Source organism: Oenanthe melanoleuca, chromosome 5, assembly GCF_029582105.1.
Source record: "Oenanthe melanoleuca isolate GR-GAL-2019-014 chromosome 5, OMel1.0, whole genome shotgun sequence".
Lineage (NCBI taxonomy): Eukaryota > Metazoa > Chordata > Aves > Passeriformes > Muscicapidae > Oenanthe > Oenanthe melanoleuca.
Genome location: NC_079339.1, coordinates 4,333,896 through 4,360,602, shown reverse-complemented (window position 1 = coordinate 4,360,602; position 26,707 = coordinate 4,333,896). Strand labels below are relative to the sequence as shown.

The 26,707-nt window shown below is 40.9% G+C and overlaps 1 protein-coding gene across 6 annotated transcripts; it reads left to right on the top strand.

Moving 5' to 3' along the window:
- Positions 1-253: 253 nt before the first annotated feature.
- LOC130254375 (solute carrier organic anion transporter family member 1C1-like) lies at positions 254-18,696 on the top strand. Of its 6 annotated transcripts, none has more exons than XM_056493823.1 (17): positions 254-1,205; positions 1,580-1,673; positions 2,332-2,360; positions 2,987-3,110; positions 4,278-4,419; positions 4,509-4,641; positions 5,476-5,606; positions 5,775-5,921; positions 8,149-8,247; positions 8,575-8,808; positions 9,937-10,101; positions 11,425-11,620; positions 13,225-13,390; positions 14,177-14,358; positions 15,716-15,780; positions 16,924-17,041; positions 17,791-18,696. In XM_056493823.1, the coding sequence occupies exons 4-17, from the start codon at positions 3,000-3,002 to the stop codon at positions 18,011-18,013; spliced, it is 2,112 nt and encodes a 703-aa protein (XP_056349798.1). In that variant the 5' UTR covers positions 254-1,205; positions 1,580-1,673; positions 2,332-2,360; positions 2,987-2,999; the 3' UTR covers positions 18,014-18,696. The 6 variants fall into 6 exon arrangements, with proteins under 6 accessions (XP_056349798.1, XP_056349801.1, XP_056349803.1 ...); XM_056493824.1 differs by lacking the exon at positions 254-1,205 and adding an exon at positions 1,437-1,478; XM_056493826.1 differs by lacking the exon at positions 8,149-8,247.
- Positions 18,697-26,707: the final 8,011 nt, after the last annotated feature.

Below are 26,707 nucleotides of genomic sequence, written 5' to 3'. Positions count from 1 at the left end.
CCATCCCTTGGTTTCCCTGCTGACCCTCCAAGGCACCAGGAGGTGAAAGCTGGAGGCTGCGGGTGCTTGAAAAAAAAAAAAAAAAAAAAAAAAAGAAAAAAGAAAGGGTGAAGAAAACAAGTTGTTCCAGCCGGGAGAGGCTGGCAGGTAGGCTGCCAGAGCAGCGACAGCACCAGGCACTGCCTTCTGCGCTGCTTTTGTGCGGCTGACTGTGGGAAAGTTTTGCAATCGCCGTAAGAAGGAAATGCAAGGTTTAAAATCCATGTGGTGAAGGGAGCCGGAGCCGGCAGCGCCCGGGCTGCGGCACTGCCCTGGCACTGCCGTGACAGTACCGTGACACTGCTGTGACACCGCCCCGGCTCTGTCCCGGCTCTGTCCCGGCTCTGTCCCGGCTCTATCCCGGCTCTATCCCGGCTCTGTCCCGGCTCTGTCCCGGCTCTATCCCGGCTCTATCCCGGCTCTATCCCGGCTCTGTCCCGGCTCTGTCCCGGCTCTATCCCGGCTCTGCCCCGGCTCTATCCCGGCTCTGCCCCGGCTCTGCCCCGGCTCTATCCCGGCTCTATCCCGGCTCCGTCCCGGCTCTGTCCCGGCTCTATCCCGGCTCTATCCCGGCTCTGTCCCGGCTCTGCCCCGGCTCTGCCCCGGCTCTATCCCGGCTCTGTCCCGGCTCTGTCCCGGCTCTATCCCGGCTCCGCCCCGGCTCTGTCCCGGCTCTGTCCCGGCTCTGTCCCGGCTCTATCCCGGCTCTGTCCCGGCTCTGTCCCGGCTCTGTCCCGGCTCTATCCCGGCTCTATCCCGGCTCTGTCCCGGCTCTGTCCCGGCTCTATCCCGGCTCTGTCCCGGCTCTGTCCCGGCTCTGTCCCGGCTCTATCCCGGCTCTATCCCGGCTCTGTCCCGGCTCTGTCCCGGCTCTATCCCGGCTCTGTCCCGGCTCTGTCCCGGCTCTGTCCCGGCTCTGCCCCGGCTCTATCCCGGCTCTGCCCCGGCTCTATCCCGGCTCTATCCCGGCTCTATCCCGGCTCCGTCCCGGCTCTATCCCGGCTCTTTCCCGGCTCTATCCCGGCTCTGTCCCGGCACGCAGTAAGTGCTCTCTCCTGCCTTTCCCCCGTCCCTTCCCAGCCTGTTTTGTTCCTTTGGCTGCCGCCGCAGCCTTTCTGCGCATCCCGCGGGCACGGAACTTGAAAGTCTTTTTGTCGAGTTCAAAGGTACGATTCTGCAAATTCAAGGGTTTTTTTTAAATGGAAAGCACTGTTGGGAGCAGAGTATTTTATCCCTCCATAGATCCGTTGCCCCTAATTCATAAATTAAATCCTTTATAGTTTTTCTTGCTTCGTATAATTTTAAATACCGCTGGTGTCAATGATTCACTGGTTTGCCAAAGTTCAGATTATCATGGAGTGATAAATGGATGGAAAATGTGATTGCTCAATTAGATGTAAGAGGAGTGTTGCTACGGTTTAACATTTTCTGAGTTTCAGGTAGGTTATTAGTCTGGAGCTGTAAATAAAATTTTATATTTAAAATTCAATATATTGTAAAGAAAGCTATGTCACTCATTTGGATACTCTTTATTTAACAGAGTCAGATGTTTCACAAAGTTAATCATCAGCAAAATACAAATCAATAAAGAATGTATTTGCTTTAGAGAACTCTGTCTTCCAGCTCCTATCGGGGTAAGTCTGACTTCACCATACTTTAATTATCTGTAGCTTGCTTTTAAATTTTTTGTTTGTTTGCTTTTATTTAGAAGCTGCAGAAGATTGTCTAAGGAAGGTTAGGTCCCTTTGGAAATTTCATGTGTGGCTTGGTCTGAAATAGACATGCTTGCTTTCCTTAGTCCCCTCCTACTGGAGTAGGATTTGGAACTAAAATTTGCAAAGCTCAAGTTGGAGTTCCTATGAGGCTTTATATCTCTTAATGAGACATTAGTGCCTCTTTTCAGTAGTTAGGAGTGATCTTTAGGGGATGGAAGTTCCCCTGTGACTGAAACAGCATGACACGTTTAAGATTCCAGAGTCTGGAAAATGTTATAGGTCAAATTTTGTCATCTATTCTTCTATACTCTATTAATATAAGTGGAAAGGTATATATTGGAGCTAACTAGTTGATTTTGGTACTACAGCACCACTTTTCCAACAGACAAATTTGGCAATAGTTTGTTTTTTTTTACTTGCTATCTTTCCAGATGTCACAGTATTAGCTGCTTTGCCTGATCAGCTTAATCTACACTGGGCAACACAGCTTAGATGACTCCTTAAATTAGAGCCAAGTTTTAAACTTACAACTTCATTAGTCTTACTAAAGTATTTACATTTATCTTCTGTCCTGCAGGGAGCTTGTGAAGGCTTGCAGATTAACAGGTAGTCATTATTTATTTCTTTTAATCAGTGCTTTCCTTTCCCTTAATATATCTTTACCTACCATATTCCTTACCCTTATTTTCTCCTCTGTCATCATTTGTGGTCTGATTCTACAAACATTTATCCAATAAATAATGTTACTCATTCAAATGCTGACAGAATAGTAGTATTCACTAAGAAAATCCTCAGAAATCTAATAGCAGAAGCCTACTGGATCACACCAAAGGTCCATTTAGTCTGGAACAGTGATCAAAAATGGATCTCTCAGAAAGAATTGGTTCCAGTGTGGTGAAGATGTTTTTCTGACAAACTGTCCTAACCTCCAGCTGCCTGGGGGCTTTCCTTTTCCACAAAGATTTCTAAAAATCTTCAGTGAGATACCTGTAACTTTTCCATCTTTCCAAGAAAGTTCTGGAGCCTTTTAGAAAGCATGTCACAAACCAGGTGCACTGGTCCTTAAATAGTTGCAGTAGGTACTTCGAGCACTCTTTAATGTCCTTCCTGAGAAAAGATGTGAATGTGCAGATATCTCAAGTAGTGTCTCACCACTGAACATGTCTGAAAAACACTGGAACATGCAATTCTTATGCAATAAATAGTTAAACATAGCAATATTTTTCAAACAGGAGAAGGAAAACCATGGACAGACCAATGGCTGCTGGCCAGCTCAAAGAAAAATCGCAGTTCCAGGACAGCGAGGGCAGTGCAGTCCCTGCCAGGACTGTGTGCCAGAACTGTTCCAAGCTGAAGGTATGGAAGAGCCCTCACCTCACACTTTCCCTGGAGCACTGAATTGCCATTTGAAGTCCTATCAAAATTCAGTTAATTATGTATGGCACTGTTTGATACTCTGTGTTGGCAGAAATTATCTGGGCTGTGGGATCTGGGGAATGGAAGGGATTTGGGCAGTAGGGGAGGAGGGGGTTCTGCCTTTCTGCCCTGCTGTGTGAAACTCCACCTGCAGAGCTGCCTCCAGCTCTGGGTCCCAGCACAGGATGGACAGGGAGCTGCTGAGCCAGTCCAGAGCAGGCACACCAAGGGATCAGAGGGATGGAGCAGCTCTGCTGGGAGGAAAGGTTGGGAGAGCTGGGACTGGAGAGGAGAAGGCTCAGGGGTGACCTTATTGTGGCCTTCAAGTACCTGAAGGAGCCAACAAGAAAGATGGAGAGAGAATATTGATAAGGGCCTGGAGTGACAGGATCGGGGGAATGGCTTCAAACTGACAGAAGGTGGGTTTAGATTGGATATTGGGAAGAAATCCTTCCTGTCAGGGTGGGCAGCCCCTGGCACAGGTGCCCAGAGCAGCTGTGGCTGCCCCTGGATCCCTGGCAGTGCCCAAGGCCAGGCTGGACAGGGTTTGGAGCAGCCTGGGACAGTGGAAGGGGTCCCTGCCCATGGCAGGGGGTGGGACAAGATGATCTTTAAGGTCCCTTCTAACCCAAACCATTCTGATTGTATGGTTGTGATTCCAAGAACATGTGCTCAGAAGTTAAGAAATGAGGTAATATTTTACTAACAATTAATTTAGAGGTGTGCTATAGTCACAGTGGTAGTTGTAAGTAGATCTTTTTATTAGTGTTTTTTAGAACAGGAGGAGAGGTAGTAATATATACCATGATATAAGTACCAGAAATGAACAACATTATGCTGCAAGTGTTTCCTAAGGAAGGAAACAGCTGAACCAATACATATTAGAAATTCAGAAGGTGCATACCATTAATGCCAACTTTCATTTTCTTTAAAGTATCAGAGTTTTTGGAGGCTACCCTGGAAAAAAAGTAAAACAGGAAGATTCTCCTCACAAAAAATTAGAAAGCAAAAGCATATGATTTTTGTGCTTCTTGAGTGGGTTGCTCAGGCATCCAGCCATAAGGCAAAAATTGTTACTTTGCAAACTCAATTATTTTCTCTCTTCAGATATTTCTTGGAGCTCTAGCTTTTTCCTTTTTTGCCAAAGGATTTTCTGGAAGCTACATGAAGAGCATGTCCAGCCAAATTGAGAGGAGGTTTGAAATCTCATCGTCGATTGTTGGCATTATTGATGGCAGCTTTGAGATAGGTATGTGTACTTCCTTGGAAAGTGGATAAGTGCTTTAACTGCCCCAGAAAATCTATTTTTTGTGCTGGCTCTCTGTCCTCTTGATACAGGTAACTTAATGGTGATGGTGTTGGTGAGCTACCTTGGACCCAGGGTTCACAGGCCAAAAGTCATTGCTGCTGGGTGTCTCATCATGTCTGCAGGAGCTTTTTTGTCAGTGATGCCTCAGTTCTTGATGGGACGGTAAATATGGAGAGTTTTCCTGTTGTGCACTGATTGAGCTTGATCATATGAGGTCTTTTCTAAAGCATACATCTGAGTTAAAATCTTGGCAGCTGTAGTTACTTCCAAAAGGAAAGTGGGTGGATTTTTAAACATTGACTTCCTGATTTCCTCTCTGAAAGCTTACCTCTTGCTACAGGTAAGCAGGAGAGAAACCTCAGGTTTGTACAGAACTTATGTATAAGTAGGGATAAAGTGGGTTGAATTTTTCACCTGGGATGAATACACACAAAAATATATATTTTTAAACTGTTTCCTTTTTTATATTTAAGTGACCTGCACTTAGATGTTGATGGGAAAGGTTTCTTTCTCCATGGTGGCTACTCAAGATAAGCTCTTTAAAATGCTGAAGATTTTAATGAAAACTTGGGGAGAAATAAATATCTAAATACCCCATTCACATTTAAGCTATAACACTTAATTGTCAGATGCAGGTCAAAGCTTTCCAGTCCTTTGGCATCCTTGCATCTGCCACAAAGGTAAGAAAGAGGTGCCAGTATGGAAAACATCAGCCCTGTTGTATGTAGCCAGATGTGGATGAACTCTGCCTCTGTCCTACAGTCTAAAGAATGATCTCTGGAAGCAGATTTGTTGCTCTTTAGCTCAGGGAAATTCTGGGGTTAGAATCATCAGAGCACTTGAAAATGGCACGAAGATGGCTGTTTTTTATAAGCAAAGCACTGGGAACGGGCCTCCCCCCCCCGGGTGTGTGTGAAGCAGGAGTGAGGCTCAGACACGCTTCCTGCAGAGCCAGGTCCTTCTGTGCCAGCTGTGCTTCACACAGTTGTTTTCCAGCTACAATTATGACAGGATAACTGTCAGTGTGGACAACTCCTCCACGAGTGTGTCAGCGTGCTCCCCAGCGTGGGCTGAGGGCCCTGCAGCCACGGATGCTACAGGAACCCCCAGCACGGGGATAAATGCTGGTAAGGGATGCTGGATTCCCTTCTGCTGCTTGTCCCCGTTGTACACCCTTTTGTGCTGGAGTAAACCTCTGCTGGAAACCATGACATACATAAACCCAACCTATAATGGTTGTTAAACCCCATTGTCAGAATTATGTTCACAGAAATATAAATGTTTATGGCCTGCAGGATGTGAGAAAACAACAAATTCCTATCTGTGGCTCTTTGTGTTGGTGGGGAACCTTCTACGTGGAATTGGGGAGGCACCAATTATGCCCCTGGGAGTTTCATATATTGATGATTTTTCTAAAGAAGAAAATTCAGCATTTTACATAGGTAATGTACAAATGAGCGATTTTTATGCTAGACATTTCTGTTCTTTAACATTTCTACAGTAAAGCAAATACTCAAAAAAAAAAAAAGGAAAAAAAAAAATTATCTGGATAATTTTGAGTTGTACAGAGACAAAACAAACCCCAAACAGTGCAAGAGATATCCTCTTTATTTTCTAGGGATAACTCCAGGATGGTCTTTTTGCTTTCCCCAAGGAGCTTCTCTGATGATAAAATACTGGTTTCCCCAAAGTGCAAAGTCATATCTGTCTTATCTGGCACATCTTCAGAGAACCAAATGCTTCCTAATCACTGTTTCACAGATGATTCTTAATGTAAGGATCTGAAATGTAGTCACAATTAATTACAGCAATGTGAATGTATTTCAGGAGCTCTTACCTGAATTTTTGAATTTTACATGCCGCACACTTTCAGTTGAAAGCTTTTTAAAATCACTATTTGCTGAAGGAAAAACAACACCTCGCCAGGCTGTTGTAACAAATCCTTTCTATTGGGGTTTTGATCTTGTTTTGACAGCCCATAACCTATTGCCCAAGACAGAGAGACATACACCCCAGCTAGTTAATTTGTTGGCAAGCTGATTTAATAGCATGGGGTGTTTGTGTGGCTGAGGGAGTTCAAGAGATGTGGCATGAAGTCAATTTGGTGAAATTCAGCTGGTCAGAAAGGTAGTAAGGCATATTTTCAGGTAGAGCTCAGTGTGTAATGCTACAGGGTAAGGCCATAGCCAATGTCTTCATTTGGGAATGAGGAAGCCTGTAGGTTGAAGAAAATGGAGCTAACTGTGGAGTTAGCTGTCAAAAACAAGTATTGCACTCAGCAGTTATCCAAAATATTTGTAATCGCCTCTAAGCTTCTGATTAAAGGTATTTTTAAAAGTTTATCTGAGTTTTTTCTTGTCAGAATCTAATCTGGGATAGATTTAGGCAGGCTGGGGGCTACTGGGCAAGTCAGATCAAAAACATAAAGTAAACATGGAGAATAGCATAGATTCAGCTTGGTTTATTGGTTTATGCAAGAGAAATAAAGTATTTAGTTTAATTTACATTTTATTAAAGTATTTCATTTTTACATTCAGAATTGCAGTTTTCAGTTACTTACTCTATTTTGGTGGACTGAACCACTTTCCAAAAAAGTGAAAGTTGAAATAGACTTTTCCATAGAGCAGAAATGTCTTGTCTTGGCTAATTTTAATTCTTTTCCATATCTTATTTTTTATCATCTAGCTGAATCAATTTGAAATCAGTGTTTCTGTAAAATACAAACATTAAAAAAAAATCCTATAATAAAAAAGTCAGTCTAGCCTTGATGATGAATTTTGAGCATTAATCTCATTAATTGACCCTGAACAAGAAGTCTCAGCTTTGTCTCTCCTTTTTCCTTTGTCATTTGATGTTTTGTTGAGTAAGAACATAAGTTATTTTCAGTCTGAGACTGCATTTTCTTTATAGAATGAACTAAAATCATTTTGGTAGAGTTGTGGTGACAGTAATAATAGCAGAGTTACCATGGGAAGGAACAGAAAACTTAGCATATTTCTTAAGATATAACAATTTATTGCAGAAGTTCAGGGTGATAAGCTGAGTAATCTCTATATTGAGAAGAGACTTTTCAAAACCAACTCTCTCTCAGGAGGAAAATCTCTGCAGTAGAACAGAATAGGATTTACAGAGCAGTGTTGGATGTGGCAAGAACTTACAGGTATTTGGTAAAGAATTCCTTCTTTTCCAATGCAATGAAGCCTTCTGCAACTTCAATGTGTCAGTGCTGCTCTAGAATTCAGGAATCCAAATTACTGAGCTGCAGTTTGATCCTGCTACCTCCTCACAAATGAACTTCAGCAGAACAACACAAGTGGCAAGGGACTGTGAGAACCTACGCTTGAATTTTTTTGTTTGTTTTTTTTTTTTGTTTTATTTTGTTGTTTGCCAGCTGTGGTCACCAAAGTCAAATTGTGCTGTATTTGCACATGCAGTCAGCAAAATGCAGTGTAGCTTCCTGGGTTTCTGTTAGCCTTCTCAGCTTATTCATTTGCTCCTAGGGGCATCCCACCTTCTGACCTGCACCCAGCTAAGGTGAGGGCAGCTTGCACTGTATATTCTTGTGCTCAGGACGTTCCACAGCAGCCTGACCCCTCTGCTGCCTGCTCCTTCCCAGGGAGGAAGGCTTGCCTTGTCCATGCAGTGTTTCTCCCTGTTTCCCTCTTGCAGGCCTGGTGAGATCCTCGGGCATGTTTGGGCCCACGCTGGGCTTCCTGCTGGGCTCGTTCTGCGCCAGCCTCTGGGTGGACGTGGGCGCCATGGACGTGGGTACGGGACCCCCGTGGCTGCTGTGGGTGCTGTGGGGTGGCACTGGGGCCAGGGGGGCTCTGGCTGCAGCAGCCTCCCTGCCCAGAAGAGCCTCACCAGTCACTGCCCCCAAAACCAGGGGCTCTCCAGAGGGCTGTTCCTGCTCAGAACCTGCTCAGGTGTCGGCATTTTGAAATCAGGAGTTGTGGTGTGGCTGGAACAGCCCTCGAAATAGATTCCTATTTCCCCCACTGCACCATTTTTATGCTTGCTCACACACTTGCTGTGCAGCTGAGACGAATAAAACAAACGATTGATAATACTTTCCTGTCTTTCTGTATTTTTTAGATGCCATCAGCATAAATCCTAAGGATTCCCGTTGGGTTGGTGCCTGGTGGCTTGGATTGCTTATCTGTGGAGCAGTCAACTTCATTGCTTCATTGCCTTTCTGGTTTTTGCCTTATTCCTTACCAAAAGAAGGAGAGAATGAAAACTTGAAGATGAGTCACTTGTCTGTTCAAGATCAGCATAAAATAGACCCCCCAGCTCAACCACAGTTGAAGTTCTCAGAGGCAGTAAAAGGTGAAAGATTATTGCCCAAATGTTTGCATATGAATTCTGTCCCATGGATGTATTGTGAGCTGAGCATGGACTCACAGAGCCTTCAGAAAAATGCATGTTTCTGGAGTGCAAATTACAGACAAAAATGTCTTTAATTTGTGCTGCTACAATTACTGGTTAAGGGTGAGTTTCAGTCCTCTCCTGATGTCAGACCACTGGAAAAAACTTGTGCTGTTGCACTGAGCCCCAGGGATCCTCAGTTCATAGTTGTGAAATGATGTATTACAGCTACAATCCTATGCTTATGAAGAGAGAGTGGGGAAAACATCCCATTCCTCATTAATGACCAATTCATAGCAGGCAGGCTCCTGTTTCACTGAGGCAAACATTTGGGAAGGAAACTTGGAGCTCATTGAGACTGCATTAGATGTTGGAGGGACTCCACTGGGTTTGTAGTTCCTGTGATGAGCTCAGGGATGCTGAATTCATCCCATATAGGCAATTCCAGATCCAACCAGCCACTGCTTTTATTTTTATGTTTTTATTGTTAGACCCAAGGTTTTGTCTGTATATATGTGCACACCTACAGTGGATGTGTTTTGAACTCTCACCTTTTCAGGCAGCTGTGTCAAGAGCCAGACTATAGTCTAAATGCAGGTTTTTGTGTTGACTTTATTTAAACGGATTTTAATATTCCAGTCAAGGGTCCCAGAAATTGCTCCAGCCTTTTTTGGGTAGCCAGGTGCTTCTATTCTCTATTGATGAAGGCTCCTGCTTTAGGGACCACATTTAACTCTTGGCAGAGGGTCTTAAAGCTCTGTGCAGACATTGGGCAGGTGTGCTGGGAGCTGAGCACCCCCAGAGAGGAGCCCTGTGCCACACACAGGATAAGCCAGGATCCCTGAGTCCCAGCTCAGCATCCTCTGAGCTGTCTGGCCCTGCTCCTCCTGTGAGGCACGTGCTGGCAACGAGGAGAACTCTCACTTGAGCAAGCGTGTGTTGTGGTAGGCACAGAGTTACAGCCTGCAACACTAATTAAATTAAATCCACTAATTAAATCCAAGTTAATCTTACTATCTAAAGGACAGTAAACAACTCTTCTCTGTGTTTAGCAGATTTCTCTCCATTGCAGATTTCTCTCCATTGCAGATTTCTTGCCAGCAGTCAGGAAGCTGTTTGGAAATCCAATTTTTGTGGTGTTCATCTTCCTCACTATTCTGCAGTACAATTCCCTTGTTGGGATAATAACCTATGAGCCAAAGTTTATGGAGCAGCAATTTAATATATCAGTGGCAAAAGCCATCTTTCTAATTGGTAGGTACCTGACTTATTTTCAAATTCCACTGTCAAAAAGGAAGGTTTTATTTGTTGTTTTGCCTTCTGTTTTAGAAGGAGCTTATGTTAACTTTTTTTGGTTAAAAAGGGAACATGTAGTTGTTTCCTAATTTTCTTACTGTATTTTGGAAATGGATGTTAATTTTAGTGTTAATTTTCCTAGTGCTGCTAATTCAGTAAGCTAGAGCATTATTAAAATCAGGTGGAAGTATTTTTCATAGTAAGATTTGGGTTATGTGTCTGTTTCTGTGACTAAAAACCACACATCAGTCATCAGCTGCACCAAAGTAAAAACTAATAGAAATAGAAATTTAAAATGTTTAATGAGATGTTTGATTTTTTTTCCTTTTCAGAGTAACATATTGGTATAAATATTCTTTCATTTTGACTTAAAATCCAAATTTTATGAGCAATAAGGAACCAAAATATAAAAAGTTTGAGTCACTTCATGAATTTAAAAGCACTTCTTCTATTTACCAGTTCCTTCAAAAATAAGTACTTTGCAGTGTCCTACAAAAAGAGGATGCTGAAATTTTATTAATCTTACAGTGATTTATATGGTCTCATAATCTGGAAGGAAAACCAGGCTATGTGGGGTCACTGCAGAACTGATATTGCTTTACTTTAATCTGAGGACACAATGCCTTTGTCAGCTACGGATGTGGGACGAACTTTGTTTTTCCTTTTTTTTTCTGAATGCTGAGAAAATTTGACAGAAATGACAGAGAAAACCAACCAACTGTAAAACCAGAAAAGGCAAACCCCTCCCAATAACACCTTGTGAAACCTCTCTGTTCAGCAAGTATATGTAAGGAGTGGTGTTTGTGAAATACTGAACAGATTAAATCTAAATGCAAATCATCTCATTATTCACTGTCAGATTGAAATGGAATCTAGTGCAGAACCAGAGGCAACTTCCCTTTATATTCCATTTTGGAGACTTTTTTGTAGCTTTACAAACTTTTAGGTTTTATTTTATATGAAATGCATATGAGCTAAGACATTATCATTCACTCCAGTTTCTAATAGGCACCTGTATAGGTTTTATTATATCTACATACAAACAACAATATAGTAAAAATGCAGTGAATATCGAGGAACTAAGCTTTCTAAAAATCATAATATGATTTGAAAAAGAAAATGGATGTGAAATTACTAGAATGCAATATAAACCTTAGAACCTCAAAGAATCAGCCCAAAAATAGATACCTGATATTTTGAGAATACTGGAACCAGATATTTATCCTAAAAGAGTCAATGCAAGTGAGAGCAGTTAACATTTTTCTCGCTGTCTGTTTGCAGGCGTGGTGCTTCTACCTGTCACAATCCTGGGGATGTTCCTGGGAGGTTTCCTGATCAAGAAATTCAAGCTGCACATAAGTGAGATGGCCAAGTTTGCATGCAGCTCCTTCCTGGTGGCGTACCTGCTGAACCTCCTGTACTTCACCTGCGGCTGCGAGGGGCTGCGGGTGGCCGGGCTGACCGCGCCCTACGCTGGGTCTGTGTCCCTCAGCTCGGGGGCTCCAGGCTTTGTCACAGCTGCTCCTCTGGGAGGGATGCACGCAGGAAAATCCTGAGTTTTGAGACAGAACTGCCAGTCCCAAGTCATACCTAAAGCTGGGGATGGGGGAAATATACCAATTTTATTTTCTGAATTTTGTTTCAACTGGACAGTTCTCTAAACTCTCTATTTCTTTTTCCTAAATTCTGTTACTGACAAAATACCTACATATTCTGGCCAATTGCTAATTATTTTTTTTAAATTAGAGGCAAATTAAATTTCTATATTCTCTTTCAAAGCTTTAATTTGCAGAGTGCTGCTATGTGCTGCAAACAGAGGTTCCCCTCCCTTACCAGGACCATGGCTTATGCTTCCTTGAGAACCTTTTCCAGACTCTGCCACAATTGCTTACTGTATAAATTCAGCTTGGTCTGCTCCAAATATCAAGGGATTTTAAAGGATTAAACTGAATACAGCAGGACTGGCTGCATTTTTAGTTCAGACAGAAACTCAGCCCTGTGTTTTTTGAAACTGAACCTATCCTCAGGGAAATATCTAAGTTATCTTGGTGAACCTGATGTCCAGTTCAACTTTGGGCTTAGTTTTTGCCATGAAAATATTTCAGAGGTTTGTGCAGAGGAGATAATCCTGGTTGAGTGCAACATCTGATGCTGCAGAGTGAATTAAAAATAAGCATAAGCAACAAGAGACCATATACTGAGAGCAGTCACAGTTTCTCCAGGAGAACTGAGTCTGGAGAATTTAGCACCTGCTAGTGTTGTTTCTGGTTAAGTGACTCATTTAGTGTTTTCCCTATTTAACAATTCATATTTTGAAGACAAGCCACAGCCTATTGAGGGCTAAATCCCTCAATTGTCTTCCCTTCTAAGAGACTTAGGGGAAATGTAGCCTGTAGATGTGTGCTTTTGGCTGGGGGAAGGAAGAAGGAGGAAGAGAAGGCAAGTTCTGAACATTTTTAACTGACATTGTGATTGACTTCACAGCAAGGATGATTTTTAGATGGTGCACTCCTAACGCTTTCTGGGAACTGAGCACTGCTAACATGTGCTCAGAGTGTCCTGATACAGTCACCTGAATCCAGGGAAAAAAATGTCAAGTACATCTTGCTGTTTTGGTTTTATGTAGTTTTACATCCCTACCTTATCACCTGGATAGGGTATGACATCCTGCTGCTGAGGAAAAGTATGGTCTTTTCTTGGGCCATGTCTCTGTGCTAAGAGATTCTAGGCATGATTTTCTTCTTCCTGTGGTGAGCTTTAAAAGGCAAAAGTAATACCAGAAATTCCTGCCCAGCCTTTTCATTTCTGTGCCTTCTCAGTGACAATCCATAGAAACGATGCTTGATGAAAAATCCCAACAGAGTTTTGTTTTAGCTGAAATCACCTTAGTGTCCATATGACAAATTCACAGTGCATTGAGTGGTAGCAGATATCTGTCCATTTTGATTGCTTCAATTTCTCCATTTTTCCCTCACTACTCCCATATATATATATATATATATATATATATGGATATAGTGGGGGTTTTTTACTATATAATTCCACTAAATAATTCCTTAATTTCTTTCTCTTTTCCTCCAGAATAAAGGATGTTTCCTCCAGCAAGCACGTCTATGTGGCCAGCTGCAATGCTGGGTGCAGCTGCAAGGTGGACCAGTGGGACCCTGTCTGTGGGGATAATGGGATCACATACATGACAGCCTGCTTTGCAGGGTGCAAATCATCATCTGGGACAGGAAGGAATATGGTAAATATCCAGGCAGGCTGATGGCTGTGCAGTAGGACAAGGAGCAATGGTTTTAATTTAAAAGAGGGTAGCTTTAACCTAGATATAGGGGAGTCATTTTTATCAGCAGGAAAGCCATTTCCAGGACTTCAAATAATCTTACCTGAGCAAGACTATTAAAAACACTGTGTTTGCAGAAGAGTGTGCAAATGCTTATATCTTCTGGCAGAAGCAGAATTGTCTTCATTGACAATACTGAAAAAGACAAGCAACATTATCAGACTTGTATTTATACATCCCATCACTGGTCTGGCTTCCCTTCAGGAAAATTGGCCTTCAAATCCGTGACTCCTGCTAACTCCAAAGCCCACTATCAGTCCAGCCCCAGATGCTGTTTAAGCATATAATGATATATACACATGAGTGCATATTTGGTCCACACCTCTGTTTTATCCTTGTTGTTATTATTCATCTTCTTCATGGAAATCTGAGCCGAATGGCTGGATAGCAGTTCACATCTGATTTTGTTAGCTTCCACTCAACTTAAACACACACAGAGCACCTTCTGCTCTAGCAAATAGCATGGCTAAAACTAGGATTCCAGTTGCTTTGTCTCTGGAGCAGCTCAGAGAAGCTGGAGCATATCAGTGACCTGGCCTTCGGTCTGCAGAGATGTTTACAGAAGTGTTTTCAGCATCAACAACAGCCTGGCTGGTATGGGGAGTGAAAAATCTAGCTGCTGAAATGATGGTTTATCTCCACTGAATTCTGAATAAATAAATTCTTCTTCTCATCTTCTCCTTTCAGGTGTTTCACAATTGCAGCTGTGTGGAAGGACAAGGGCTCGGGCTTGGCAATTCCTCTGCAGTTCTGGGACAATGCCAAAGAGAAAGCTGTACCAAAGCCTTTCCCTATTTTTTAGCATTACAGACTGCATGTGCATTTTTTTTAGCCTTAGGAGGCACTCCTACATACATGATTATGTTTAGGTGAAATTCTTTACCTAACCTTGACCATAAAGCTTGGGGAAGGAGAAGCAGAAAATGGTATCTGCTATTTCATTCCTGCTGTGAGGAATGGCATGTGGATCAAATTGTGCCCCTGAGGATTTGCCTGTACTCTGAAATCCAACTCTTTTCAGAGGCAGAGCAAAATATCTGTCCAGAAATTTAATTCTAATTTGATGCTGAGTAGATACTTTGGTGATGTAAGGGAGGGTATTATGCTGATCCTGAATGCTGGGTTTCAATTCTAGTGATAGGGATGCTTTCACCAGAGCATTGGACTTGAGATGCAATGCTAAGCCATAGCCAATGCTGTTCACATTATTCAGAGAAAAGCAGGTACTTTGTTAAGCCTTGTGGCCTCACAATGTCCTCTGTGTTGGGAGAAGTCTGATACTCCCTTTTTTTAGTCAGCTGATAGGAGCAGCATTATAGCAGGAATGTTTTTTTTAAGTTTTCATTCCTTGAGTTGGAGAGCAGCACCACTATTTTACATTCAGGAGAAAAGACAGGGTTCTGTGCCTGGCATGTGGAAATGTCTTTGTCCTCCTGCTCAGGGGTGGGTCACAATCACAGTGGTCAGTGCACGTGGCTGAGTAACCTGGCAAAGCTGCTGCCTGCCTGCAGTGCTCCTGAGCACAGTGCATTCCTGGGTTTGGGCAGACTCCCCTGGCTGGCCAGTGTTCAGAGCCCTGATGGGTACAGTGAGAAGCCTTTGGTGCTGATGCTGGAGAGACAACAAACTCCAGTGCAGGGAGCAGGCTGGGCACAGCAGGGCTCCCTCCTGTCCCTGTGCCAGCTCAGTGCTCCCCTCTGGTTTTTGTCAGTTCTCCAGCTCTCCTGATGGACACAGGCTGCTTTCCTCTGGTAGGAATGAGGTGCTGTCATGGCCAGGGCTGTGTCTGTAAAATGCTGGATGCAGAGGTGAGTTTAGTCTCACAAGGACTGCACATCCTTGTTCCTCCTGGTCACCACTGCAAAGTGCAGCCCCTCATGAAGTCAGGCATCTGCTTGGAGCTTAACTTGTGGGCCTGAACTGTTTTGTTTTGGTTGGTTCACTTTCATGTCCCTGTGCATCCTCTCCCAGAAGTGTTTACACCCTGTTTTCCTTTGGCTCAAGATGAGTTTCTGTAGATTATTCAGTTTATTTCAATGAATGTTCTTCTGTGGAAGGAGACTCTACATCTGAACTTTAATTCTGGCAGATGTTTTCAGTCAGGGCTCGAGGGGGCTGTGCTGGGTGAGCCACAGTTCCCCAGCAGTGGGGCATGGCAGGTGCTCACAGCACGACTGCAGCTGCATTGCTCTGCTCCTCAACACACTGGTTCTGTTTCCTTCCCAGATCGGTTTCTCCAGACCTGAAATCCTTTGCTGTTGGGATAGAAACTTTGGGTGGTAGAGTACTAGGTAAGACATCATCTCTTTGTGGTTTTCAAGTGGCTAGCCAAAGAAGCCAAAGAGCTAAACCCAAGTTAGCCATTGCATTTTTCTTTGTAAGTAGATGATACATTTCAAAATGGTTGGAGGAGCTTGCTACGTACTTCCTGGTATGTATTAGCATATTCTGATTATCTCTTCAGATTTTTTTCCCTACAATGAAAGTAAATTAGACAAAGGAAGGAAGTTTCATTTTACTTCTTAGTTTGGTTTTTTTTTTTTTAAATTGTGGACACAACTACATGAGCTTGATCAGTCTGCATATCCTTAGCACCCATCTTCCCTTTTGCTGACCATTATTAACTTAAAGCTCCTGTGTACTTTGTCTGTTATTTTGTTTCTTGAGTTTATCTGCAATAAACAATCATTTAAGTATTCAGACACATAGTCTGCCCTGCCTCAAGCAAACCTTGCCTCACTGTCCCTTGTTTGCTGATTTTGAAATCTCTGCCTTGCAGACCAGCCCAAGAAGTTATTTGGATCTCTTTTCCACTCTCCATATTTTAGCTGAATACTGCAGGGAATCAATCTTCTACTTTTATAAGACAGTTAACTTCACAAAATTGCACACTCACCCTCAAACAGCTTACTGATGATATTAAAACATTGTCTAAAAGAAATTCTTTCAGTACTACATAAATGTACACTTATTACCCAGTTTCTGTGGAGTAAATGCTTGATTTCATCCCTTTGCACTGCACTAAACACCTTTTAGTGGCAAGCTGTTGTGTGAGATCTGAATAGATCCATCAATATACATAAATATTAATGTGTCATGGCATGTAATTCCACACCAGGGATTGCAAAAAAAAATGTTGATTTCTTTAAGCAACAGAAGTTAAACTTCTAACAAAAATACCATTAAAGGGAATTGCTAACACTTCCCTTGCAGGATATTATTAAGCTATAATTGTCCATCATTTCAATTCCCTTTAAGCAGTTCCATAAATATTTTCACAAATCTTGTCATCTCAAAGCTGGAACTGGATGTTTAGTCCCATTCTATGCAGGCACAATTCAAAAAACTGGAGATTCACTTCCTCATTTCTTTACATGACATTAAGTGATGAGCTCTTCATGTCTGAGATCATGCAATGAGAATTTTCTCTGCAGGAGGACTCCCAGCCCCTATTTATTTTGGTGCCTTGATAGACAAGACCTGCTTGAAATGGGGGACAAAAAGCTGTGGGGGACCTGGATCCTGCCGAGTCTATGACACAAAGGAGTTCAGGTAATCCTCACTGGGGTTTGGGAATCTGGGCAGCAAGGAGCACGAGGAGCTTTCCTCATGTCAGCTCTCTGCAGACTGAGCAGGGTCTAACAGCACCACAGATCCTTACCTGGACTAGACCTTAATAGGTAAATAACCCTAATGCTTTTTATTCAATCTGATGCCTAAAATTGCAGGGCACTGCCTTAAGTAATGAGAATTAGTTCTTTTGTTGTAGTCCACACTGAATAAGAAAATAAGTGCACTGAGTAATTCTGGGGCATTTTGTGGGATGCTGAAAAACTCTGGAGTGCATGTAGCTCTGGGGAGTCTCTCCCTCCTCCCTCATTCATTTGCCTCCTGTTGTATAAGACACCTCACAAAATCCACTTGGAGGGGGGACACAAATGACTGAGGAGCTGTGGCTGGGAGCCCTGAGTGTGCCATGAGGAGATGGGGAGGACAGGACAATGGGCAAAAAGCCCCAGCTGGTGCAGCTCCTCTTCTGTCAGCCCTAAAATAGAGTCTGCTGAATGCAGCACACTCCAGACATTTCTGCTGTAAGTCTCAGACCTGATTAGAGCCTGTCTGGGGCTAAATATCACGAGGTCATTTGCTTTCTGCCTCCTAGTTCTTATTTTAAAATGTGAAGAAATACCTAGCTGAGAATGGATGATTTTGTCAAACTGCTCCTTACATCTTACTTGGTTCCATACAGAATTGGAAAGTTTTATTAATATAAATGTATTTTGTCTCTTTTTTCCCCCTAGGAATGTCTATCTTGGCCTCATTGCAGGACTGAGGGCAGGATGCTGTCTCTTGTACTTAGTGCTCTCTGTGTTGGTTATGAAACGCTTCAAACCAGATGGCAAAGAGATGACAGATATCAAAAATGCAGAGAGATCAGCCAGCAAAGAACTGGATACAGCCAACAAAAGAGAAATTCTTCCTGGTTCAAGAACCTCAGAGGAGAGTGAAGAAACTTATATGTAAAAAAGAAACAAAGCCTTTTGTAGCTTTGCCTATGCTTCAGTTTTTCTGAGTGTGCAAGGAGTCTAATTACTGACTGTAACAGCTAGTTTACATTTTGGGAGTTCAAAAAGTGTCTTTGAGCACTGGCTTTTTATTTGCTTTACCCTATCTTCTTCCTTTTCTCATCTGAAACAAGAATAAGGGGAAAAGGTGTTCAAAATTTTGGGGACCTCTCCCATCCCCTTACTCTCAGTCCCTTTCTAGACCAACAGTAGGACAAGCCAAAATTTTGCAAGTGTCATAAATGTGATTATGATTCAAAAATTAAGAAATCCAGAACAAGCTGCTTTGCCATTTTCCACTGAGGTTATTTCAAGTCCTCTTGCTCTGTATTTAGTCCTACAGCTCTCCATGGCCAATGAAGTTTCACTTGGGCTGCTCTGGTGTGAAAGGTAGGGGGGTTTTCCATGAGCTTTGCCTTGTTCCCATGTGCCATGGCCAGGTGGGACCCCCAGGGCTGTCAGGGAGCACCTTCTGAATTCAAACCCCACTACAACTCTGGGGTTTGGCTTCAAAGTGTTAAACAAAGTGGAAAGCAAATGAAGAAGGAAGTGTATTAATTTTGCAGCACATCTCAGAAATGGGTTTGAGAAAGATTACTCTGAGCTGATGCAATAAAGTGATAGGTGCTTAAGTTTCTTTGATTTTTTTGTTTTGTTTGTTTGTGTGGAGGGAAGGGAGGGCATTTTTATCCTAAGTACCACTGTATTTGTACCACACACATATACACTTCCTTCCTTGTTTAAGGAACCTTCAATAAACCTTGAAATACTGAATATCTGAAAATTTACAGCTTTCCACAGACAACCTTGTCCAGAGAGAAACTTTATTAAAGGAAGCTCCCAACAGTTACTAAATGGGGAAAGAAATCTCAAAATATTATTAGTGTGATATTTTGTTGAGAGCCCTCAGGAAGCACCTTTGTGATAGGACCAAACCTACTCAGCAAGCTCACTGTAGATTTTGTCTCCATCACCACAGGCATTTTGCTTTGTTTTCTGGAGGGTATCTCTTCTCCCTGCAGTGCTGTGCAGGAACCTAAAACTCAGAAACAAAATTTCTTTCCTGATTTTAAACTTATTTGGGATATGGAATAGAGATAATGGACATAAAGAAAATAAAACTCACTTTATCTGAGAAAGCAGCAGATCAGAGGGCTAGAGAGAGGGGTTCTGTATATTAAATGATTTTATGGCCTTTCTTCTGCCATCTGCTCCACCTTAGTGCAAGAATTGGGATGGGAAAAGGATTGGTGTGGTACTCACTGAAAGGAAGTTCCTCATGTCCTGGCCTGTGGTGATGGAGCTGTTTGCATTTTATTGCTTGAAGACAATGCCCAGCACAGTTAGACATTGGTTTGTACATTCACAGCTCTGATTATAAACTGCCAGCAGATCTGGGCAAGGTGTGTCTATCAGGAGAGGTGAAATGAAAGGCACTCTAGCATCTAGGTCTGGAAATGATAAATAAAAATCCAAGTTCCAGACACCTCAGGAACTGTACACAGAGAAAATCATGTCATTCTCCATCTGCAAGCAGTATTTAAACACTGAATAAATGCCTTGGCAATTCTAGAAACACTCCTGATCTGCACCACACGTAGAGTCAGTCAGGTGACTCATACTAACACAGTTTTACTTCTGTTGTTTGGGTATTTATTTCTGTACACTGTTGGTTTGTGGAGTTTTTTGGTTTTGGTGGTTTTGTTTATTTATTTTTTTTTTTGTTTGTTTGGTTTTTTTTTTTTGTTTGTTTGTTTGTTTGTTTTTGTTTTTGTTTTTGGTTTTTTTTTTTTTTTTTTGGTTTGTTTTTTGTTTTTTGTTTTTTTGGTTTTTTTTTTTTTTTTTAATTATAGAGGGGGTTTTTTATGGTAGCATCTTGATTTTCCCAGGAGGTAATATTTCATCAAAGGCAGGTTGATAGTTGATGTCAGACTGGAAATGAGATTCTGGTCAGATCTGATGATTCATGCCCAGATATTTAACCCAGATGAAACCTACTGAAGTGAGGTTTTTCCAACAAATAAGAATAAACATCATTCTTCATACCAGCCCTAAATTGATAGTAGCACAAGCCCTGCCACAGGTGCTATTAAATGAGCCTCTCACTCTGTATTCTGACAACTCCAAGGCTGTCTCACTTCCCTGTGTTTTCAACATGTTTTTTGGGTACAAATCTAGCACTCTCCTGTGAACAGAAGGTAGAAGTTTCTTCAAGGGGGCACCTTGTACTTCAACAGCCAGCTGGTACAGAGCATGCAAAAAATTAAATAGTGGTCATCCAAGTGGCATTTTCCAAAAGCATTTTTTATCTCCTTGCTTTTCAAAATGGAGAAGAAAAATAAAGACATTCTCCCTTCCAATTCCCCCTGCTCCAGAGGCAAGGCTTCACCAGCCTGAGAGGCAGAGGGGCCCCTGGGACAATCAAATGTGATTTGATTGCAAAATCACATTCCTGACTCTGGGATCAAAACTGGAGTCTTTGTCCTGTGTGAGAGCTGTGACATCCCTGAGCTCCACAACTGGGAAAATCCTCCAGGAAAGAAGAAAAACCTGCTGTCTTTTGAGTTCATAAGGGAAATTGTTAACCCAGAAAGCCATTTTGGAGGAAAATTTGCAGCTCTACCAATCTGGATGCTTTCAAATGCAGATTACAAACCATGGAGCTCAGGATCATTCCAGAGAGCTGGATGGGCCACAAACCATGGCAAGTCCACTTCAATCAAGGCTCAGATAAAAATGGCAGGGAGTTTTCATCAGACTGTGGGAGATTTAAGGGCATGAGCCTTGTTTACCCAACTCCTCTTTGAGTATATCAAAAGGCTCTTTAATGGCATTTTCAAAGTCCTTCTGTCAGAATAACTGTACAAGACAGAAGGCAGCTCAGTTATTGGGCATTTGTTTGCTTTTAGATCTACAACTGAGCAGACATAATGACCTATGACTACCTGTTTTTATCATGCTTTCTGGTTGTTTATCAAAGAAATAGAAAAACCCTAGCATTCCTAAATCCACACTTTTCTGTATGAATTAGGATCATGTACTCTGCAGAAATCAAGCCCTCCTGTGGCTTTTGTGTCCCCATCATCAACAACTCCTGTCTATCTTGGCACAATAAGAAGCTGGGAATAAGGTACCAGTTGTTACAGGATATACAGAAAATACCACAGGCTGTCAATTTAAATTCAAAGCATTTAAAATATTTTTAAAACATAGGAGAGAGATAACATTAGATTTAGACTGCCAGATTTCACTGTGGAGTATGTTGTTATTTTGCCTTCCTCAGGTTTGAAATACAGCCAAAGTTTTTCCAGCTGAAACTGTTAATATGGATGTGAATCATGTTTGTTTTTTTTTTTCCTCAGTGCTATTTTCTATTTAATTAATGTATTTATTCTGAGCTACATAAACATAACTAAATCACAGTTCAAGTTGGGGATTGTTTTCCAATGGGACTAAGTGTTGTTTTTTTACAACAAATGTAATGTGATTACCACTTTCAGTGCAAAACTAAGTCTTGAGTGACTAAGAGTATCAGAAAGCAACACATCATCAGATTTCTGTAGATCAGTTTAATGAACTTTATTTGGGTTAATAAGGTAATTGTTATAGGAGAAATGCAGGCTATGACAAATATTCTGATGGAATCCTTACCATTTGGTCAGGGAAAAAAATTGGATTTTGCTGGGAAAAAACCCTGAGAAGTATTACCAAAATTCTTATGACAGGTCTGCATCTTAAACCAGAGACATTCTGAGTCAGTGACTGTCAAACCTAAGTAATTCATCTTCTGAGCTGTGTTGCACTATAAGATGTTTATATAAAATGCAGCATTTTCTTCTCCAAAGTCACCAGATAGGAAATCATCAGAAGAGTTTCATGTTTCTCTGTAGGAGATATTGCTGCAAAAATGAATGAGTGCTCTTCTTAACTACAAAAACCATAAACGACTTAATCTCATTTGAATGCATATTTATTTTAATATCATCTTATCAGTGGAACACCAGTGTTACATATTATTACCTCTAAAATTAGTATTACAGCAGGTCACATAATCACAGGCTTTGTGCTGAGTGCTGGCTTAACTGAGATCAATGAAACCTGAAATATGACTCCTGTACTAATAGCAGGTTATAGTACTACTGCTAATAATTATGATGATAAGGATAATATTATGAACTGAAATATCTTAGAGGTCCTGCCAGGTTTTCTGTGTTGATTACTTCAACATTTTTTTTAAAGCTGCAAGTGCATGGGTCAGAAAACCATCTCCTGAACATAACAGATAGATAAATTTCTATATAGAATTTTATTCTTCACAGCCAGCAGAAGGTATGAATCACACAAGATTATAATGGCCAAATGTAATATGGTATCAGTTGGAGGATGGCTTATCAGGATACTTGGTTTGCAGAGTGGAACACATCAGCACACGAATAAAATTGCAAACGAAGAGAAGAATTTGCTTTAGGAGACTATGAAAAACTTTCCCATCAATGCTTATAAGCATGGATCTGCCTCTTTAAAAGCTGATAATGGGTTTAGAGGAAGAATTTCATTTTTGGGTGTACTATTTTAGGTAATTTGGGTAACAATTTTGAGTTTAAAATCATTAGTACTCAGAAATCTGAAAAATCTAGGACCAGACTTACTGAATAAAGCAGTTTATTTAAAAAACCCAAACAAACCAGGGCACCTCAAAAACATTTTAACTTTTATTTTTCAGGGTTTTTTTCAGGTGTCATTTCAGAGCAAGCACACAAACAGGTTCAACTCTTCTGAAGATAAGGAATGTTTGCCAATACCTGTTCCAAACTCATATTTGCTTTAGCCTGCAAATACCTGACCTTATGTTGATTGGGAAAAACGTCTAGATCATAAAGTTATAAACCAATATTAAAAAAACAAGAGGAGATTTACCTTGCAGTCAAAGGTGAGTGAGCTGAAACCACTGAATCCAGCTGGCACCTGCTCAAGGGCTGGAAAAGCACCTGCTCCAGATTCTGGGAATGGACTGGACAGAAAGCCCAGTCCCTGTGCTGGGAGCTGCCAGGCAAAGCCATGTTCATGGCTACTGCCATTTGAAACTAGAGACTTCCAGCTGCAGAACTGTTGTGTCCAGGCAAAAATTACTCATGGGTCAAGAAATAAAAGGGTGGGAACCTCAGATAAAATAGTGTTGACAAAAATACTTATGAGCTGTATATAATATAATTTTTCAGGCATGCAAAGCTCACCCAGAATGAGGAAGCATCTCAATAACTGTTAACACAGAATACAACATCCTCATTTTTGAAGTTGTATCTCTTTAGGGTAGGAAATATATCCTAAAGCACTTCCTTTCATGTGTGTTTACTGTCATCTAACTCATACAAATGGAAGATTTCAAAGCACTTACATGGCCCTGTTTCATTATTGAATGTCAGTTAAGCTTTTTGGAACCTCCAGCCATTGGGATGCCATTATAAAGTGAACCTGAAAGGCAAATTTTGACTTAGGAGTTTGACTTATAAATCTGGTTTGTAAGTGCTTTGGAAAATGTTATTTTACCAATTTGCATTTCTTGACTGAAGAAGTAAGAGTAAGGAACAGAGTAAGGAAGTGAATGCAAACATCTCAAATGCCAAGGTAATCTGTTCAACTTCAGTGTGCCAAAAAATGTCTTTCCTGAGGGTAACAGATCCTCCAAGCAAACTTCTGGAAGATAAAGAACATTTCTTCTCATGTCAGTTCATTCAAATGTTTATGTGCAATATATAATTGTTATTTCCAGCTCAGTTTTCCTTTCTTCTCTGACTCCATAGTGTTGAGGGAGACTGACCTAAGAACTGAAGATACAAATGGAAAGTTTGGTGGAAATACCATGATTTTCACTTTTTTCCCCTGTAGATCCCAGAAGACATCTGAGAGAAAGCCTGAGGAGCAGAAAGGAACAAAAATAGTTCATGCTGATCACTGAGCACTGAGCACTGCAGAGGGGAAGCTGCAGCAGCTTAGAAAGAAGTGGTTGCAAGCAGGGGAGTAATTCCTTAACAGGATTTTCTCTTTCAAGGTGCACAGGAGCTCACTCCAGCATCAACACAAACAGTTCTAGCCCTGCATGCAGTTGAATCAACTGGGCTGGATTATTTGAGATTTTCATTGCTAATACCAAATGTTGGAACTATTTAATCTCGTTACTGTAAACAGTTCTGCATTTGCATTTCCAGTCCTTTTTCTTTGCTCTCTACAAAGACCTAAATAACACCTGAGAGCTGGTGTCTTGCAGAGACTGCCCATATGCACTGTGTTTTGATAACTATTTTCACCATTTCATCTGTTTTTGGAAGTAGAATAAATTGGGCAATACATCAATTGACACAATTTTTATTTTGATTTTGCCCCATCCATACTTCCCTAAGTACGTGGTGCCAGGCCAGATTTGTTCTGCAGTTCTACATTTGTTGAAATATTCCTCCCAAACCTCTTAAGGATCAACAGCAGTGTATTTTTTCAGTAAATTGCCTGCTGTTTCTTTCCATGCCAATATTGACATTTTTTGCAAGGTCAAATTGACTGCAAAGTGCATTTCTTGTTTATTAGTGTCATCAATATAGAGAAAATGACACTGACCCAAAGACAGGTCTTCCAGGCCTACTAATGCTTGGATGACCTTAGGAACCAGCTGTTGAATTTCCTAAATCCCTGGAGGATTTGTCAAACAGGGCTGGAATAAGAGCATTTGTGAGACCTGGATGGCAAAAGCATTTCTCACTTCTTTTTAACCAACTCAGTGCATCCCTGAAGTCAAAGAAAACAACAAACAACTTTAATTCCTGTTCATTAAAATGAGGATTAAAAAAAGACTAGTGGGCTGAAATTAATGATGATTCAGAAATGAGTCAGCTATTGAATTCTCCTTCAAAATCTGTTTTCAAGAAGGGGAAAAAAAAGAAAAAAAAAAAAGGATAGTATGAATAATTGGAAACTAAGGAGCTTTTGCAAGTAAATACTTGCAGCTACTTAGCATAAGTAAGGAATTCCAGAAAGCTTGCACAAGGAGCACCAAGAAAACTAATTAACTCTATTACTGCAGATACCTTTTAAAAATAAGTGATAACTGCTAGGATTTCAGGTGAATGCAGCAAACAACTTGAAATTTTGAAAGAATTGAGAGGTCTGACTGCATATAAGACACTTATCCTTGAGGTGAGTGGAACACAACATCTTTGAGGGGTCAGGGTGTGACCCTAATCCCACAGGGCACTCAGGGTGGGCTTGCACAGAACTCCAGGGTGTTCTTTATGTTTTCATATTTCACACTGATGCATTAAATTTATGTTATCCTTTAAATTCCACGAGTTTTATTGGAAAGGAAAATGCATATGTTTGTTTAAAACTAAAGTCAGTTCTGTTGTTCTGCTGCACTGGATATAATGCTTGACAGATGGGCATTTTACCAAAACATCCATTCCATAAATTCTGAAATTTTAAAAAAGAATGGTGATAACATTTAACACTGCTTTAGATGACAACTAATGAGCTCTCCTACCAGTTTGAACAAAGTCAAATTATTCACAACTGATGGATTTGCATCAGAAGAGGCCTTGCCACCAAAACCAAACTGACAGACTTTTTGTCTGTCATATACCTGTGATGAATTTTATTGCCTGTAGATTCTAGTCCAGAATAAACTTATGGCAGCATCCATGGGGTGGTATGCACCACATAAAGAAAAGAATGAGCTTTTCTCATGTTCTGCATTGGTTAAGACATAAAGCTCATGGCACTGCAAACAGACTTGGAAAACACCTTTTTTTTTTTTTTTTTTTTAATGTGTTCCACTTTGTCTTGAAGAGGAGATACTCAAAAAAGGGAAACATCTTGAGCAAACTTAGCTAAAAATATTTTTGCATTAATTTTGAAAAACAGGTACTTCTTAAAAAGTGGGAAAGGTTCTGCACAGTTATTTTCCCAAGCACTAATAGAAAAGACAAAAAACATTCCCTTGCCTGCTTTAGGCACAGAAAGTAGCAAGGCAGGAAGAGACTTTTCTTCTTTTTCTATGTTTTCCTCTTGCCCATTGCGCAAGCACTGAACAATGTAACTTTATTTAAAGTCTATGGGCCGAGGGAATTTTAAAGTGTGTGGAAACATGGATGAGGGCTTTCCCTGCCTGATGGAAAATTTCTCCCGGAATAACCAAAACCGAGCGTGGAAAACATCGACGGGGCCGATGGAGGCGGGAGCCGCGCTGTGCCCTGCGCGCCCTCTGCCGGACACTGCGCGCATCGCAACGCAGCCGCCAGCGCTCCTCCTGCTTCGGAATCTCTTGAATAATAATAGTAATAAAAATAATAAAAATTAAAATAAAAATTATTATTATTATTATTATTATTATTAATAATAATAATAATAATAATAATAATAATTTTAAAAAATAAAAATAAAAATAAAAATAAAAATAAAAATAAAAATAAAAATAAAAATAAAAATATAATAATGATAATAATGATAATAATGATAATAATAATAATAATAACAATAATAATAATAATAATAATAATAATAATAATAATAATTTTAAAAAATAAAAATTAAAATAAAAATAGAATAAAAATAAAATAAAATAATAATAATAATAGCAATAATAATAATTTTAAAAAATAAAAATAAA

What these genes read in the sequence shown, in the direction of transcription:
- LOC130254375 (XM_056493823.1), top strand. Translation starts at nt 3,000, where the DNA reads ATGGACAGACCAATGGCTGCTGGCCAGCTCAAAGAAAAATCGCAGTTC. An exon ending in CAGCACGGGGATAAATGCTG is followed by an intron (nt 5,607 to 5,774) that starts GTAAGGGATGCT and finishes TATGGCCTGCAG; the next exon opens with GATGTGAGAAAACAACAAAT. An exon ending in CTGGGACAGGAAGGAATATG is followed by an intron (nt 13,391 to 14,176) that starts GTAAATATCCAG and finishes TTCTCCTTTCAG; the next exon opens with GTGTTTCACAATTGCAGCTG.